Below are 19,658 nucleotides of genomic sequence, written 5' to 3' on the forward strand. Positions count from 1 at the left end.
CAAGAAATGATTGTTTAGCAAACAGCTTAACTCCTTCCAAGCAACTTTATATAGGTGGGCCTCCCGTAACTGACCAACTTAATTTTGAGGAATCAGCATAGCACTCTTCCAGGAACCAACAGCAAGTGAATATAATGGATCATCTGTCAGTTTAACTTCAGGGAATTGTAATTACAAAAATTGATTTTTATGTTGTCACCACAATTGTCTATATTCTGTAGCTTAGAGTAATCCCTGATATTTAAAACATCGAGGGGGGGGGGTTTCCCCCAAAATTCAAGTTTAAGTACATATGTACCATTCTAGAAAATGATAATTATAATGGAAATACCCTTTTTAACAGAACTGATTTCAAACAGAAATTTAAAAAATAAGCGACATTTGAACCGTGTTATTTTGAAATCATGTAAAAAAAGCCGTGCAAAAAAGAATTAGTACACACACACACACATCTGCAACTGACAGGGAAGGGGAGCTTGTTTTTGGTGGAGCAGATAAGGGTAACTAATTTTAAGTGGGGCTTGAAAGTGGTGCAAAGATTGTATTTCTTGAAGATTCTGGATATTTTTATGGCCTCCTGATATATATATATATAAAAAAAAAAAAAAAAAAAAAAAAAAAAAAAAAAAAAATCTCTCAGTTCCCATTCCCCGAGATATATACAGCTTGCCTAAGATTCATACACCCAAAAAACATATTTAAAAAATTATTTTCTTTTAAAAATATTATGTACTATATAATTGATGGTTTCTGCACTTATCAAAGTATATATGAATGCCCAGTGATACTTCAATTTTATGATTATATCATCCTACGTTATCTACAAAAACAAGAGCAACCACAAAAAAATAATAATAATCAGTAGCTATCACTACAAACCAACTCCAAAAATATCAAAGTAGCACTGCATATGGTATTATTATGAACCGCAGTAACTAATATTTTCTACAATTACAGATTTTTTTAACATTTAATAAATGTTATTATGAGAAAAGGAAATTGTGAACTCTATGGAAAGAAACATTTCACATGAGTACTAGTTATCAATTAATTCACTAATGTGATGATTTTATATACTACTGGTGAATGTAAATGATAAATTTGTGGTGGAATTTAAATTCTTCTACAATTTCTTCTACTGAAAATACAAATCAATGTTTAAATAACATGTATTGATTTCTTTTACCAAAGAAAATTCAAAATCCTGAATATCAAATTTTACATATATTTCTATATCAAGTAAAGTTACTGGAATATCAACATGCTTTAAAATGCAAATTTTTCATAAAGCCTCCTAATTTCTTTTCCCAGGCAATTTCAAAAAAAAAATATTAAAGATTAAAAAGACTATCATTTTGAACAGCTTTTCTCAACACCTTTTCCAAATCTACAAAACTTAATTAATATTGATCCTGTTATATTCTCTTGATTTTTCAACTACATTTCTTGTAAAGTGAAAATTGATCCAGGCGATATCTATCTGGCCTGAAAATCCTTGAGTATCCTTCCATAAATCATATCTGAAGCACTCAGGAGGTAAAAAATAAAAAATATTCTTAGCCCACCAATAATACAAACAAACTATAAGTTTACAGAAACCTATCATTGATGAGAGAAGCATAAAAAAAACATCCTCACATTCAGTTTTATTTCTCCCTTTTTTAAAGATATGAACTATGAGAGCTCTACTCTGATCAGCTGTAATTTATATGCAGTGTAGCTAGCCAGTGTAAAACTATTACACTATCTCCCTATATGAGCATTTCTGGTCAAATATCATCTATCTACTCCAGATGCCTTTTCAAAATATTCAAAAGGAATGCAATCAGGAGTATATATATATATATATCATACTTCTAATGACTTTTTTTAACTGAAGTAGGATATGTCCTCTTGACCATATTCCTCTAAAATATTTTCTAACAGTACTGTTACCACTTATCCTGTTTAATAATCTTTCAAAGCAATTATTCCAGAGATTCAAAATATCTTTATCTTGTTTTTCTATCACTTTATCATCGCTAATTTTTTTATAGTATTATTTCTTCCATTTTTAAGTCTTTTCAATAGTCAACAGTATAGTTTGCAACCTTCGTGAGATTTTTCTATATTCTTATCAAAATGATCCCACACCTTGTTAAGCTACTTTTCTACCAGCTTAGCTTTCTTAAACAGAAGAAACTCTGTATTCTCTCAGAGTGCCAGATAATTTTTTGCTAAGAACTTTTGATATCTAATCTTTGTGTGTGTGTGTGTGTGTGTGTGTGTGTCTATATATATATATATATATATATATATATATATATATATATATATATATATATATATATATCTACTTACTTAATCCAGACACTACATCTTCTTTATAAATACAATTATTTTTAAATCATATGCTGCAATCTATACTGTTGTGTTTCCCAGGTGATTCAGTGTAGCATACCTGTGCCAGATTCTAAATGGCAGCCACTGCTGGTAGGCAATCACATTCAGTTACTTTTGCAAGCTTACTCTTTTGTTCTTTTATATAAGACACATAGTATAATATTTTACAAAATTTAGCCATTAAATTAATTTCATTCCCACTGTGGTTATGCATGGTTCACTCCATTTTTTCATACTTCATTTTTGCTTTCTTAAATATATGACCAAATGAGCAATTATTAAAATATAATTAATAATGACTAATTTATATTAATAAAGATTAAAAAAATAATAATAAAGATTAATATAATTATCTGTTGGATTTCTGCTCAGGACATGGACTGGTTATTACTAACACCATGTTCCAACATAAAAATGTGCTCAAATTCACATGGAGAGAAGAGGCAAGGAATAAGAAAAATTCTCATTGACTATGTTATTGTTGATAGTGATGTTTTCTCCCTGGTGCAGGACACCACAGTGTACAGAGGATTTGAAATTGGAAGTGATCACTATTTAGTCTTGAGCAGGATAAAATTGAATTTCATATTGAAAAGAATAACATGTAAGAAAGTTTTAAAGCGAATAAAAGTTGAGCAGCTCTCAGATGTGAACTGTAGACTAACATACACTAAGATTATTAAAAAAAAATGAAAGAGTTTGAGAACAGGAACCAAACCTTGGAGATTCAGTAGCAAGTCTTGAAGAAAACCTGATTGATTTAGCTAGAGAGGCATGTGGTGAAGTTATCTGCAAGGATAGAAAATTAGAACTCCATGGTGGACACAGGAAGTTAGAGAGGCAGTGAAGGAAAAGAGGAAAGCATATCAAAAGTTCCTGGCAAATAAGTCAGCTTGCACTCTTAGAGAATACAGAGACAAATGTAAGAAAGCTAAACACTGTGTAAAACTAGATAAACAAAAGTCATGGGAGGACTTTGGCACGAACGTAGAAAATAAATATCAAGAAGATGGCAAAATATTCTGGAGGTTGTTGAAGAAGCTTAGGAATGGAGGAAAGAGTGCTGTAAAAGGAGTTAGAGATGATAAAGGTGACATGAAAACAGGAGAAAAAGATATCCTTGAAGTATGGAGTAATTACTTTGAAAAACTGCTAAATGAAACAAGCAGTGATGACAGCACAGTGATAAAAAACACTGACCAGGCATGCAGTCAGGAATACATATCCATACTTGAAGTAGAAAAAGCCATCAAAGGCTTGAAATGTGGAAAGGCAGCAGGAGTAGATGATATTCGACCAGAAATGCTGAAGTATGGTGGTATAAAAGTCTTACAGTGGCTGCACTGCATAGTTCAGAAAGCCTGGACTGAAGGACAAATTCCTGATGATTGGAGTAGAGCTATCATAGTACCCATATATAAAAAGGGAAATAAAACTGAATGTGAGAATTACAGAGGTATTTCCCTACTCAGTGTTCCTGGCAAGATCTATGCAAGTATACTTGAGAAACGGTTGAGAAGAATTGTGGAAGAAAAGCTTGGTGAAGAACAAGCTGGATTCAGGCCAAATAGAGGCTGTCAGGATCAGATCTTCACTTTATGACAAATAGTGGAGAAATCATGTGAATATAACAAAGATCTGTATTTAATTATAATTAAAAGAAACACACGTATTAACCACAGTATAAACTTTCTTTGTAGAAACGTTCATGTTTATATAAAGATCGATGTAAAAGTTTTCCCAATGGATCCTATGGTTTGGATTTTCAATTCCGTGTTGAGAGAGGCCAGATTTTTGCGGTTTAAAAAGATGAATGTAGTCTTGATGTTCCAAGATGCATTTCTGAACAGACCTACCTGTTTTAATTGCAGTTTTCCTAGTAAGTTTGTCTTCTACACTGTCATTTCCCCGTGAAGGAATAAAACTTTTTTAAATAACAAAACCTCTGGTGCGATCATAATTAAAAGAAACACATGTATTAACCACAATGAAAATTATTTAATTGTAAATATTTCATCCTAAGTATCTTAGGACATCATCATTACAGTAGTTTAAAACAATAATAGGAATAACATACAGTTAGGGCGCATGATTACAATAGAATCTCATTAAACGTGCATGTATAACGTGTTACAAAAAAAATATAATAATAATAATAATAATTATTATTTAACACAATTTTGAATTACAATTTCCCATACTTTAGGAATAATATGGGAAATTGTAGATTTACTTACTAGGAAAACTGCAATTAAAACAGGGTAAGCTACGAGCTAGAATCTCTTTTTTTAAAAAAAGTGCAGACGCGATAATCTTATTCCAACCTTTGCAAAACTGAAGGAAACCATCAAATCTCCCATGAAATCTATCAAAAATCAAGTCATTCTTTACTACTAAATCAGTTACGAGTTTCTAAGCATGAATTAGCAACAAACAATTTAAATATAACAGAACTAGAAACAGACTTGTGAAATACGTTAAATCAAGAATTGCTACAATTAATTATAACTGTCTCAAAGAATTCAGGAAAAAAAAGCTTTTGATAAAAGCAATAGTGCTCTACATAGTAAATACCTTAATCTATTAAATCGATCAAAAAAGATCACCGGAAAAATGGGTAGTCAATTTATCTAACCGTCCACTAACAAAAGATGAATTAAATGTTCTAGCAAGAGGCCATAAATTTGCGATTTCACCAAAATGTTTCCCATATTTAGACTTCATACATAATATAGAAAGAAACATCAACCATCTCCCCAGTATTGAAGCCAACAGACTTCGATTTGAAGTAGCTAAAGTGATCTACAATGCCAAACCTTCAGAATTAAATATCCCACCATCAGTATTGAAAGCTATTATTTCCTTAAAATGTAATAAAAACAATCATTACCAGAACTGATAAAGGAAATACTACTGTAGTTCTTGATACAAACTCATATGACCGAAAAATGAATTTACTTCTTCGAGATCGTAATACTTACTCCAAACTGGATTACGATCCTACAAAATGTCAACTCAGAAAATTAAATAAGCTACTTAATGAAACTTCTCCTTAGATGAAGAAACAATCAAAAAACTTAAGACATACTATGCAAGACCTCCTAGAATTTATGGCTTACCTAAGCCACACAAAACCAATGTTCCACTTAGACCCGTCGTAGACTGTATCAGCATTCCAACTTACAAGTTATCAAGATTCTTATCTAACCTTCTCCACCCTCACATAGGCCACTCAGTCTCTTCAATCAAAAATTCTACTGAGTTTCACACAAAAATTAAATACATTCAACTATCAAAAACTGACTTGTTAATCAGCTTCGACATTGTCTCCCTCTTCACAAACATTCCCCATAAAGAAACAATAGAAATACTAACTCAAAAATTTCCGTCTGATATAGTTGAATTATTCAAGTTTGTTATTGCATCAGGTTACTTCACCTGGAAAGGTCAAACTTACAAGCAAGAAGAAGGAACAGCAATGGGATTTCCTTTATCACCAAACCTAGCAAACTTGTTTCTAGAACACCATGAAGAAAAAATATTCACTTTTGAACCCAAACCAAAAATTTGGTTAAGATATGTCGACAACATATTTGCAGCCTGGGATCATCCCAAACATGAATTACAATTGTTTCTAGATAAAATTAACCTTCTTCATCATCGTATCAACTTTACGTTAGAAAAAGAATCTCCACAGGGTATCTCCTTTTTGGATTTACACATCCAAAGAAAAGAAGACAGTTCCATCGCCATGTCTGTCTTTCGCAAGCCAACATTCTCAGGTCGCTACATTCACAATTCTTCCACTCATCATCCATCTCAGAAATCTGGCATTATTAAATCACTAGTTTCCAGAGCACACAAATTCTGCTCCTCTGAAGAATTTTTAAACCAGTAATTAGAAGTTATCAAAAATACAGCCATCCTAAATGGATATAATCCCAAAACAATTCAAATAATCATCAGTCACTTCTCCACACATCAAACCAGACAGGAAGAAGTCCATAGGATTCCCAAACTTTACGACAAAGGCATCTCCGAACGTCTTTCTAAAATTATGAAGAAATACAATTTTGCCACTACTTACAAACCTATCAACCAACTTTACAACTTGTTACCTTCTCCTAAGGACAAAACTCTCACCTTTGATGTTGTCTATCATTTATGAAATTCCATGCTCATGCAAATTGTCTTACTTTGGACAGACAGGTAGGTCTGTTCAGAAATGCATCTCGGAACATCAAGACCACATTTGTCTTTTTAAACCGCAAAAATCTGGCCTCTCTCAACACGGAATTGAAAATCCAAACATAGAATCCATTGGGAAAAGTCTAAACTTTTACATAGATCTTTATATAAACATGAACGTTTATACAAAGAAAGTTCTGAAGCCCTACTACACGGAACAAACTTTAACTGCAACGACGTTCTTACTATTCCTAAAGTAAGAACTAAAAAATTTAAAATTCCTAAAGGTCTGTTCAGAAATGCATCTCGGAACATCAAGACCACATTTGTCTTTTTAAACCGCAAAAATCTGGCCTCTCTCAACACGGAATTGAAAATCCAAACATAGGATCCATTGGGAAAAGTCTAAACTTTTACATAGATCTTTATATAAACATGAACGTTTATACAAAGAAAGTTCTGAAGCCCTACTACACGGAACAAACTTTAACTGCAACGACGTTCTTACTATTCCTAAAGTATGGGAAATTGTCATACAAAATTGTGTTAAATAATTTTTTTTTTTTTTTTTTTGTAATACGTTATGCATGTTTAATGAGATTCTATTGTAATCATGTGCCCTAACTGTATGTTATTCCTATTATTGTTTTAAACTATTGTACTGATGATGTCCTAAGATACTTAGGATGAAATATTTACAATTAAATAATTTTAACTGTGGTTAATACGTGTGTTTCTTTTAATTACGATCACACCACAGGTTTCGTTATTTAAAAAAAAAAAATCTGTATTTAAGTTTTGTCGATTTGGAAAAGGCATATGACAAGGTGCCAAGAGAGAAGCTATTCAATATGCTACTGTTATATGGTGTCAATGGGGCATTATATCAAGCAATACTTAGTCTTTATTTGAGTTGTAAGTCAGCAGTTAGAACTGAAGGAAGTACAGGAAGATGGTTTAATGTTAAATCTGGTGCCAGACAAGGATGTACATTATCCTCTCTGTTATTCATTATCTATATGGATCACATTATGAAGGAAAGTGGTATTAAACATGATATCAAAATTGGAGATCTTAATGTCAGCTCTTTGCTTTATGCGGACGATTATACTTGTAAATAAATCCGCTATTAGTCTGCAAGATTCACTGACTAAATTGAATAACTGTTGTAATAGATATGGTATGAAGGTCAGCAATAACAGGACAAAGACAATGAAAATAGGTAGAATCGTTGAAAATATCAACTGTGGAACAAGAAAATATCAACAATTTACCTGTGAAACAAGTAAAACATTTCAGCTACTTAGGCATGATTTTTAGTGAAGATGGTAAATTAAATATGAAAATAGACAACAGAATCAACAAAGCTGATATGGTAGGAAGTCAATTGAATAAATTCAGATGGAATAAGAGAGAAATTAGTCGGAACACTAAATTAGCTGTATACAAGACAGTGTTCAAACCAGTTTTAACTTATGGATCTGAGAGCTGGGTCAGAAGTAAAACACTTGACCAAAGACTAGAGACCACAGATATGAGAGTCCTGAGAAAGATTAGAGGTGTGAACAGATGGCATCAATGGCAATATTATATGAAAAACGAGGATATTAGGAAAGAACTTGATATTGTCAGCATCCAGGAATGCGTTAGCAGAGTTAATCTCAGGTCACTTAAACAGAATGGGGTAGGAAAGATTAGCAACAAGTGTTCTCTGCCAGTTTGGCAGGAAAATGACCCAGAGGAAGACCAAGAAATAGGTGGATTGATATGGTACAAAGTGCCTTTGACGATAGAAATGTAAGATCTGATAATGTGGATTCTCTTAACAAGTAACAGACTGATTTGGAGGAAAATTGTAGATAGGAAGTTAGTAATGATGTAAATTTTTCATGTAGTACTATCATATCCTGTACACCCCTTGAGGGATGGCAGGAATTTGATGATGATGATGATGAATTAATAATGAACTAATTGCATTCCTCCCCTCCTTAATTTTCCTGTTACAACAATACAGTGTTTTATTTTAAAAAGATATTTTCTTAATATGATTTGACAATGCTGAAATATTTCAACATATTTTTTTCAGTTATATAATAAAGAAAAGAAAAAACAAATTATATACTGACTACATTTACCTACCTTAGCATTAAGAGGACATACTTTCAGTCCTGAAGTAAATAACATTTCTTCATTTCTCCACTCAGTACTTCTCTAAAATACAGAAATTATATTGCTATGTCAAGGCAAGAAATGAAAACAATTTCCAACTTATTACAACTGACTGCAATGAGCAAAAATCATATACAATCGTTATGAAATTTAAAGTAAGAAGTATTTCTTTGAACTCATTTTGGAGTTTAATGAATGATTACATAGTACTGAGGAATAAATATGAATACCAGATAAATAGTACAATATTAGCATGTACGAAGGAAATATTTAAAAAAAAAAAGGTTGAGCACTAGGGATAATAAAAAATTTATAAACATTGAAATATTTGTTCTCAAGATTTCAAAACTTGTGATACACAGAAACTAAAATAAAAGAACTTCTACGAAAGCTTTAGATTTCTATGGCCATAAAGATGTTCTTCAAAATTGTGGTATGACACAACATGAATCTATATTAAAAAAAATAATAACAACAAAATAAAATAAAATAAAATAAAAATCCTTTAAATAAGCATATAGTAGCATTACTAGTTTTGTTTGCTGACAGATACACTTCATCAGGAGCATGCATCTAAGAGTGAACAACTAGAGATGTATAAAATACCACGGTAAGCAATAAAAAGAGAATACATGGATGAAAATTGTTGTTGTTATTATTATTAACAGAGACCTCCAGGGAGTCAGAGACTCATCAAGGGGAGGCCACATACTACATGCCTGTTCTTGAATTCATTCACACTGCTAGCACACACAACATCCAATGGCAATCCATTCTAATCATGCACCACTCTATGAGAAAAAATTTAGATCTCATCCCCTTCTTGGCTTCAAGGATGCCCTCTTGTCCTTTCTCCACCTTAAATAAAATGAAAAATGATAATATGTTATTTTCGACCACTGAATATTATACAAGGAAAGATATAAAAGTGGGTTATTAATTGGTCAGAGATATAGCCTACTAGTTTTGCCGACTTGACTGTTGGCTTCGTCTGGGCACACAAAAAGCAACAAAACAACTTAAAACAGAACAGAAACAAGCTAAAATATCAGGTTAAAACATAACCTGAATCTGGAAAACACTCATAAGATCACTCAACGCATTGGAGTTCAACTTTGCAGCCAATTAAAAAATGCACCTGTATAACAATGACTGCTAACATACACAGTCCATGTGTTTGATGTAATGTTTCATTTGAATTTTGATAATATTTAGCATTCGGTTATGTTTTAACCTGATACTTTAGCTTGTTTCTGTTCTGTTTTAAGCTGTTTTGTTGCTTTTTGTGTGTCCAGACAAAGCCAACAGTCAAGTCGACGAAACTAGTAGGCTATATCTCTGTACAAATCTTCGACCAATTAATAACCCAGTTTTATATGTTTCCTTGTATAAAATGAAAAATTTATTGTACAACACAATCATATCACCCCCCTCTATAAATTAAAGATGCCAAGAAATTATATTCTTGGTTTAACGCTTTATCCAAGTGTAAGCAAACAAAGTTTGCATCTGAAGTCATTAGCCTCTATATATGAGTTGCCCAGTCCTGAAAATACTTCACGTGAAAACTTTGTTTGCTTATGCTTGGATAAAGGATTAAACCAAGAATATAATTTCTTGGCATCTTTAATTTATAATTTAAGTCTCAGTACTGGGTAGGTTCCAATGGAGTGGAAAGAGGACAAAATAGGCCCAGTGCACAAAGCAGGCTACAAGACAGAAGTAGCATATTATAGGCCAATCAGCATCTCAGGAGTTGTGGTTAAGGTGGTGGAGAAAAAAATGGTGAAAGGTAGAATTCAGGATGGGGGAGGGGGGTTAGGAATAAGACACTCTATAAGGGACAATGTGGTTTTGTGAAGGGTAGGTTTTGCTTCAGTAATTTGCTCAGTGATGTTGCTAGACTTTGCAAAGGCATTTGACAAGATTCCACATAGAATTCTACTGCCTAAATTAATGCAAATGGGGATGGATATGAATCTGGTGATTTGAATTAGAAGGTGGCTCTTGGACAGATATCAAAGAGTGGTTTATGGAGGAGGTGAATCCAGGAGAAGGCAAAGTGACCAGTGGTGTACCACAGGACTTGGTACTCACTAATCTGTTGTTTAATTTGTATATCAAAAATATAGGAAATGAGAAACGATTTTATTATTATTATGAGACACCTCCAGGGAGTCCAAAGACTCATCGAGGGAGGGCACCTGCTCTACAGCTCTCTCTCTCCACCAACTACAACTAACCACAACTACAATGCCATCTACCATCCACCGCCACTAGTATCTCCACAGACAATCACAAACATCCATGCCCATGGTGGGATTCAAACGCAGCCTTTTGGCTGAACAGTGGATACAATAACCACTTAGCCAACCAGGCCGGAAAAACCTTGCATTGGCTGGGAATCAAACAGGCGCCTGCGTAGCAGGAGAACATTCTACCACTGAACCACCGATGCTTGATGATTTGACAGGAAATATTCAGTTGTTTGCTGATGATGCTAAACTTGGATGAATAAAGGTATGGGCAAGGTAAATGAATGCCAGTGTAATGTGGCAAAATGTAAAGTGATGTACTTAAGAAGTCACAAGCTGTGCACTATATTGATGGAAGTGAACTGCAAGAAACTGATGAGGCCAGGGACTCGGGGAAGGTGTGATTGTGGACAGAGAGTTGAAGTTTAGAGGGCATGTTGCAAATGTAACCAAAAACAGCACATCAGATTAAGTGGCTGTTGAAGAACACACTGACAAGCAGGGATAGAGAGGTTATTGTTCACCTATATAAGGCAACATCTGGACTACCGCACACATATCCAGATTCCATGGGAATGAAGAAGTGTTGGAGAGGATTCAGCGGCGACTGAAGAAGATTTTGGAAGGTCTATAGAATGCTCCTTACGAGAACAGATTGATGGCCAGTGGACTTCAGGCAAAGATTTATTTATTTATTAGTATGGAGTTTCCTCCCTTTTTCTCCCCGTCCCTATTGGGGCGAGTTGAGCCCCCTCATGGGGGGGTTAAGTATTTATGGCTGTAGATCCGTGTGTGTTCACGGGTCCGGTTTGCCTGCTTGTGGGAAGAAAAACGCCAGATAAACTGGCAGAAAAAACCCTACTGCCTGCGCCCGACTAACTTGGCTATGGCTGAGGAAGATCCTCAAATTCCTCACGTCTTTGACGGGAATCGAACCTGGGACACTCCTTCTCCAGTTATATAGTTGCGAAGCACACAGCTACTAGGCTAACAGTGCGGACCAGGAAAAAATGAGGAGATGTGATAGAAGCACATGTTATTAAAGGTTTTATAGGACTGACGCTGAAGATTTTTTTCAATAAATGGCAGGAAGGGAGAAAACAAGGAGTCATGAATGGAAGTGGTGTAAGACTACGGTTAGAATTAGATTTTTTACTTGGAGGGTGGTGAATAGGTAGAATGGGTTCCCATTGTAACTGCTTCATCAGTGAATGATTTTAAGAAGTATGATAGGTATGGTGTAAATAATGGCTGGTGTGTGTGAATAATGAATCTCCTGCAATGATTTTTCTGACTCTATGGAGATACCTGTATAATAATGTTTCTTTTTCTACTGATTGTCTTCCTTGCAGCCAATCTCTGCCCTCTATTTTATGGCATTACAACTGTGCCAAATGGAATAACTCTCAGGTTTTCTACCTCTTTTCCATGGTGTGATTACCATTTCCACTTTCCTGATATAAGTATATCTGCTCCAATAAAATAACTGAACTTATTCTTGTTGGAATGAGTACATTTATTCTCCACTCCACTCAAAACCCTTGCTCCTTATTCAAGCCCTGATTTTCCAACCAATGTGCCAAAAGCAATCAAGGACAAAAATTCAGGATGAATCCAATGACTCGAGTCAAAAATTCAGCATGCATCCAATGACTCAAATCAAAAACTCTAGTTTCATCCTTTGCCATTAGAGACCATAACTCCAAAAAAAATTCAACAAATCCAAAACACACTTTGTATGGACCAAATGTACAAAGCTTGCCTCCTGCTCAAATAGCATCAATTCCCAATTTGATATCTGTCCACATTGTTCTATTTGATGCTTTTTGCCATTCAAGAAGATTATCCTCACATTTAGTGTTGAATACTATAGCAACTCCTTCTTTCCATAATCATTGTGAGAAAAGATCTCACCTGTTTTTATCTTCTTTGTTTTGGTGACACTTATGTCAATCTAGTACTTTTCCAATTCTTCTGCTACTTCCATTTCTTTTCCATTTATACTTCTTATATTGATGATGCTAATCGTGACCTTTCCTGACTGAGTTTCGATTTGTTCTAGTGGCCGACTTTGTTGCTGTTCACCCTGGTTCCCTGAAAAAAACAATGGGACCTTGTTTAACCAGGCAATGTCCCAGCCACAATGAAATTCTATAGTGTTGTCCCATCTTGTTATTTTGGTTTAAGCCAATAAGAATACAATTTTTCAGATAATTCCAAATTACCAGCTCATTTTCATTCATTCATTCAGTATCCAAGTAGATACTTGGATACTGAATGAATGAATTTGCCATACTGAAATTGCCATGTGGGTGCACCACAAGATTAAGATTGGACATTAGCTCATAAGCCCTAGTCAGTTCTCCCATATTCCTTAAAAGTCTACATGGAGGTCACCTCCCAGTATCCAGCTTAATCACCCTAATTTTTTTCTAATTTTGTCTTTAAAATATATCCAAATTTTTAGTAGAAATGCTATATAAATTTCATTAAATTCCATCCAGTCAAAGAAGAATTCAGCATCATCATTTTGCAAATGAAGCCAATCAATTATTGCAATGAAAGGATGTAACCAACCACTCCTGAATGCAAGACTAAAAATCACTATAATGTCTGTATATGATCATACATAAATCACATGACATTAGCAAGCTCTTGTAATTGTTTACATGTAACCAGAAAATGTTCAGAGTTGAATTTTCAATTTTCAACAATGTATGATAGTTCTGACATTTTCAGAACTATCATACATTGTGTCATATTTACAGAATTTAAGCAGCTCTAATAAATAGTCATATATTTTTAAAAATCTAATGAGTATGTCAAAAGTCACAGAGCAATTTATGAAACACCGACCAATTTTTGGATTCTGCATGATTTTTCTTATGTGTACATGCATATACAGCTTTCATTGCCATGGCAAAAGTATCTTTAAAATATTGTAGCCTTTTCATTTTTGCCTAATTTTGCAATTAGAAATAGTGCAACTGAACGTGAAAAACAAAGAAAAAAAAAACAGAAATGACAAAAATGTGAATAGAGATCCTAAATATCCCTCAGAGGAACAAATCCTTTGTACTCTGTTATTAAGGATTTTATGATGCAGTATCTTTGAGATAGGGGAGGTGCTGATGCATTTTGAATACAGGTCACAATGACCTTCAGGTCAAGGTAAAGGTCATCCTGTAAATTGACCTCTGCAAGATGCTATATTCAAAATATATCAGCACATCACCCATCTCAGAAATATGGCATCATAAAATCTTTAGTAACCAGAGAACACAAAATTTGTCCCTCTGAGGAACTGCTCAAACAGGAATTAGAAACTCATAGTGTCGTTTTATATTGTATTCTTTTGATACTGACACTGACTCACAACAAATTTTTTTGTTGTGAGTCAGTGGTCCACTTTTCATTAAAAACTCGACAAGAATCACTTGATTTACGCTCTTTGCTTGTAGACGCCATAGTGATGGAAGGTGAACTCAAAAAATGATCCAAAATGGCTGTGTAACGGTTATTATCCATTGAATATTATTATTATTATTATCTGAGACCTCCAGGGAGTCAAGGACTCATCAAGGGAGGCTGTAAATTACCCAACCCAGCTATCACAACGACCCTTGAATTCATTCACTCTAGATGCACTCACTACCTATAAGGGCAAATTATGCCACTCACTCACTCACTGCTCTATGGGGAAAAAAAACCTAGCTCTTATCCCTTTCTTGACTGCAAATAAATTTAACTTCCATGGATTCTCCCATGTTCTCTCTACGCCTTCCATATAATGAAAAATTTCATCATTTGAAATGCCATAACACCCATTCAAAATTTTATAGACCTCTATCATATCACCTCATTTCTCCTGTTAACCAGAGTCTGCAATCCACATATTCACAATCTGTCCTCATAATCTAAATCCAATAATCCAGATATAATCTTTGTAACTCTTCTTTGCACCCTTTCCACAGCTTCTTTATCCCCTTGGTACCTGGGAGACCAAATCTGTGCACAGTAATCCAAGTGTAGTCTTATCAAAGTCTTATAAAGAGGCAAAATTACTTCCTTATCCTTACATGTCATGGTTCGCTTCAACATAGCAATTATCCTCTGAGTTGTATTTGTAACTTTTGCTATGTGACCTTTGAACTTTAAATTCTTATCCACCAATACACCAAGATCCCTTGCCTCTTCAGTTTCTTGTAGCATAAACCCCGCTAATACAATATGCCGCTGGAACTCTAATCACGCAAAAGTGCATAACTTTACACTTACTAACATTAAACTGACAGCCATTTTCGTTTGCCCAGATTTCCAATCTATTCAAATCATTTTGTAATTGCTGAATATCAGTAGCATCCCTGATTGCCCTGCCTATCTTTGCATCATCAGCAAATAATTGCAAATCTGATGATAGACCCTGCTTGATGTCATTAATGTACAGATTGAACAATAATGGCCCAAGGACAGAACCTTGAGGTACACCACTGGCTACCTTAAATCTGGCAGATTCACACCCACTGTATACCACTTTATGATATCTGTCTGTTAGCCATCACCTGATCCAAGTCAATAGATTATGTTCCAATCCCATAGTCTCCGTTTACACAATAGCCTATCGTGTGGTATTCTATCAACTGCCTTGGAAAAATCCAACATTATCATAGTGTATCCATTCCTTTTATCCAACTCGGCTGTAACATTGTTATAAAATATGAGCAAATTGCTAAAACATGACCTTCCTTTAGTAAACCCATCCTGTTCCCTGCAGAGCATAGAATGCTTTTATAGGATATGTCTCACACTAATGAAAAAAGCCTGGCAATATAAAACCACAATAGGCTCTGGCTGACACAACGAACCTGCATGCACTTATACATGAATATTTCACTGTTCACAACTGACTGACTGTGGATGAGATCCTCTTGTATTTGTATGAAAATAATGAAGTATCGAGAACCTTCGAGATATATCTGGAAGGCACTCGAACAAATTACTGCTTCAGCCATCTACCTGCACCGTTAGTACTTAAGTACCACTTGGCGCTGGTAGATGGCTGAAGAAACATGTCTATTTAATATTTATTTTTATAGGATTTTATGTAAAGTATCAAATGCACAGCATTCTTTGTGAATCTGGAAAGCATTCTTACAATTATAAATACCACAGTACAGCTTAGTGGCCAGCAGGCTTCATTGAAATAATTTTTCTTAAATCGCGTTTTAATGTTAAGTAGTTATTTTTTCAAAATGGCCGGCAGGCCACAGGCTATGCATTGAAGACTCCTGTCTGGCAATATGCAAGGTGAAAAATTTTCTAAATAAGTATAATTTGCTCCTATGGCACATGTGTGATTGTTTAATTATGGAAACACCACGGGTTTTGCTATATAAGAAAAAAAAAAATTTAGTTTATCCATACTTCTGACAAGTAACAATTTTTAGACATCGTCATGTTGGCGATCATGAATTTATTGAAGAACAGGAAAGGCATTTATATACACTCTGTATTCGAACTATGGCCCTTCCAGTTGGAAGGTAAGTTAATTTTCTTAATTTTTTTTCAGAATATTTACAATTACTTAAAAAAAAGCTCTGCACTTCACAAAATAGTAACCAGAGTTAAATTCCTTTATAGGCATGATGATTAATATTTCACTTAGTAACTATCTATTATAGTATAAACGATCCGAGACTCATTAATGACTTCTCAGTATTTCTTTCATTTTAATTTTCAAAGTTCTTGACATACTGAAAGTTGCTATTAGACACATATATAATTTTATATTTATATAAAATTATATATGTGTGTAATATAAAATTAATTATTTTATATAAAATAATAAAAGTTTGACATATTTTGAACATAGACTAACAGACTATTTTTAGTGTTGTCAGTGGCATGATAACAGCAGATTTTTTTTAATAAAAATGCTCTGAGCTTCGATTATCTTACATTAAAAAAATTAATGTAAGATAATCAGATATCTCTAAATAGCAGATATCCTATGAGGTTATGTCCATAGAAACTCTCCAGTAAATTTTCAAAAGTTTTAAGTTTTTTTCTACGTTTGGCTATAAAATATGGATGGATCCATGAAATCGTCCATTACACTATCTCACTTATGTCACATCGAAGCATCTTAATTCTATACTTAAAAACTTGACAGTCATTATATTATGGAGAGCAAAATTTTATTTTCCCTGTTAAGTGTTTATTTTGGTAGTGTAAAATAAACAGCAATAGGAGATATTAAAGATATATGCTTATTACTTAACCGAATATAAACTTGGAGTTTTGAATAAAGAAGAGAGCTTATGAGAATACAATTTTCGGCATTGGAGTTGCCTTAGCTTTCACTATTTAAAAAATTTTCCAAGTTTCTTAAGTAGTGTATGAAATATAGAATGATCTGTTTATTTTACTATACAGATAATGAAAACCTTTAGATGCTCTGATAATTATTCTTAGGCACCGACTACTGTTCACTTATGAAAAATGCAATTCTCTGAAACAGAATTGCTTTGGTATTGAATGTGGGTTCTTGTCATTTTAAAGTTACTGCCTAATCTCTGATTTGAACCAACTGTTCAAAATAGCTGTCACGCCAGTGAAATCTTAATTAAAAGAACTAATAAAAGGCAAATATCATAAGTTCCCCCCCCCACCACCATCTGCTGGTTTCAGTTATCCGCGGTCAACCCCAACCCAAAATATTAAATAGAAAATTAGACAAATAAACAATTTATAATTACATTGGCAAAGTGGATATTAGATCCAACATTATTTCAAAGCTGAATGTTTGTAGAAACTATGAACATGTTGTAAGTTGACCTGAGAGCTTGTGAGAATGCAATCCTCAGCATCCCCAAGTTGCGTGAGCTACTTAAGTCAAGCAGTGCAAGCTGAGGCAACTTGGGTATGCTGAGGATTGAGTTCTCATGGGCTCTCGGGTCAACTTACAAAACTTTCATAGTCCTTGCAAATATTCGGCTTTGTAATAATGTTGGGTATATCCACCTGTAAGCCTGTGTAATTTTATGTTGCTAAAATGAAGCCATATGGCTCTTTCTTTTAGCAATAGATAACTCATAGGTTTTAAATTGCATGCTGTTTGAGTAGTTCTCGGTAATCAGATCGACTGTCATGGTGCTGCAGTGTTTGGGTTACTGTTATTTTACTTAATAATGGCCCCAAAGCACAAGAGTAGTGATGCTGGCAATTTGGATATGCCAAAGAGAAGCTGTAAAGTGTTTCCTTTTAAGTGAAAAAGGTAAATGTTCTCAATTTCATAAAATAATAAATAAATAAATAAAAAAACATGTATGCTGAGGTCTAAGATTCCATTCACATTCAGATAACTTTTATTACAGTATGTTGTTATAATTGTTCTAATTTATTATTAGTTATAATTTTTAAAGTAAAGCTGTAATGTATAATTCAGAGGCATGGCCAGAAGATTGAGTTCTGCATGATGGAGTAGAGCTCTCATAGTACCTGTAAGTAAGAAAGGGAAATAAAACTGAATGTGAAAATTACAGAAGCATTTTTCTACTGACTCTTCCAGGTAAAATTTACATAATCATACTTTTGAAGAGGTGAAGAAAAATTGTGGAAACGAAACTTGGAGAAGAACAAGTTGGGTTAAAGCCATTAAGAAAAAGAAAACCAGGATGTCCTCTTAAACGTTTCAACAATGACTTCTAAGACCGGAACAGGCCAAGCTAGGCCTAAATCTTTGATATGCATGATGATGATTGTTGTTAATCTCTTACTGTGCCTAATTCATGAATTAAACTTTATCATAGGTATAGAAAAAAATGTATATTAGTATATTATAGTTTGGTACTATCTGCAGTTTCAGTATCCACGGGGTGTCTTGGAATGTATCCCCTATGGATGGGAGGGGACTACTGTATACAGATGCTTCGGCAACTTACGTGTCTTTTTAGTAGTGCTAGCTAATGCAACTTTGATGGTGAAGATTGTATTTTCATAATCTGTCTGTTCAGTTTTCAGAACTTTCAGTATTTCTCTATATATTAATATATATACCCACTTATTTTCATGTGGTCACATGATTAGGAGAAATATTTTCAAATTTAATTCTGCAATTTGGCTGAAGCATCTTCTTCTTCGTCTATGATCTCTTATGCTTTTAAGCATTGAAATTTTGCCAGAGAGATTTCCATGCCGTCCTGTCCAAGGTTTGTTGTTTTACTTCTTTCCAGTTAATTCCCTTCTTTTCCAATTTTTCTTTAATTTCCTTTTGCCAACCTTTCCTGGGTCTGCCTATGTTTCTTTTTCCTATTTTCTGGCTTTCGTATACAGTTTTTGCTATTCTTCCTTTTTCCATTCGATTAAGATGTCCAAACCATCTCATTTGGAATTGTGTTATGAATTGATTCAAAGGTGGAACTTGAAGGCTGTCTCTTATGGGTTTGATTTCTTATTCGGTCTATGTTTTTTGTGCCACCTTCCTGAGATATTTCATTTCAATTATTTGTAGTTTATTTGTGTTTGCTGTTATTAAACACGAAGACTCACAACTGTATGTTAATGCTGGTAGAAACACTGAACAGTACACTGCCATTTTGATATTTTGGGTGACTTCTTTCTTATCTAGGAGTGGGCCTTCCATTGCATAGAATAGCTTTGTTC

The 19,658-nt window shown here is 34.0% G+C and overlaps 1 protein-coding gene across 2 annotated transcripts in view; it reads right to left on the reverse strand.

Moving 5' to 3' along the window:
• The window catches only part of Tmtc4 (Transmembrane O-mannosyltransferase targeting cadherins 4), a 390,299-nt gene that overhangs the window by 153,653 nt on the left and 216,988 nt on the right, over nucleotides 1–19,658 (reverse strand). For both annotated transcript variants that reach the window (XM_090402208.1, XM_090402207.1), the window contains exon 11: nucleotides 8,710–8,781. In XM_090402208.1, the coding sequence (XP_090258334.1) occupies nucleotides 8,710–8,781 (72 nt within the window). The remainder of the gene's footprint in view (nucleotides 1–8,709; nucleotides 8,782–19,658) is intronic.

Source organism: Typopeltis vanoorti, chromosome 12, assembly GCF_054136105.1.
Source record: "Typopeltis vanoorti isolate ZY-2024b chromosome 12, IOZ_Tvanoo_1.0, whole genome shotgun sequence".
Lineage (NCBI taxonomy): Eukaryota > Metazoa > Arthropoda > Arachnida > Uropygi > Thelyphonidae > Typopeltis > Typopeltis vanoorti.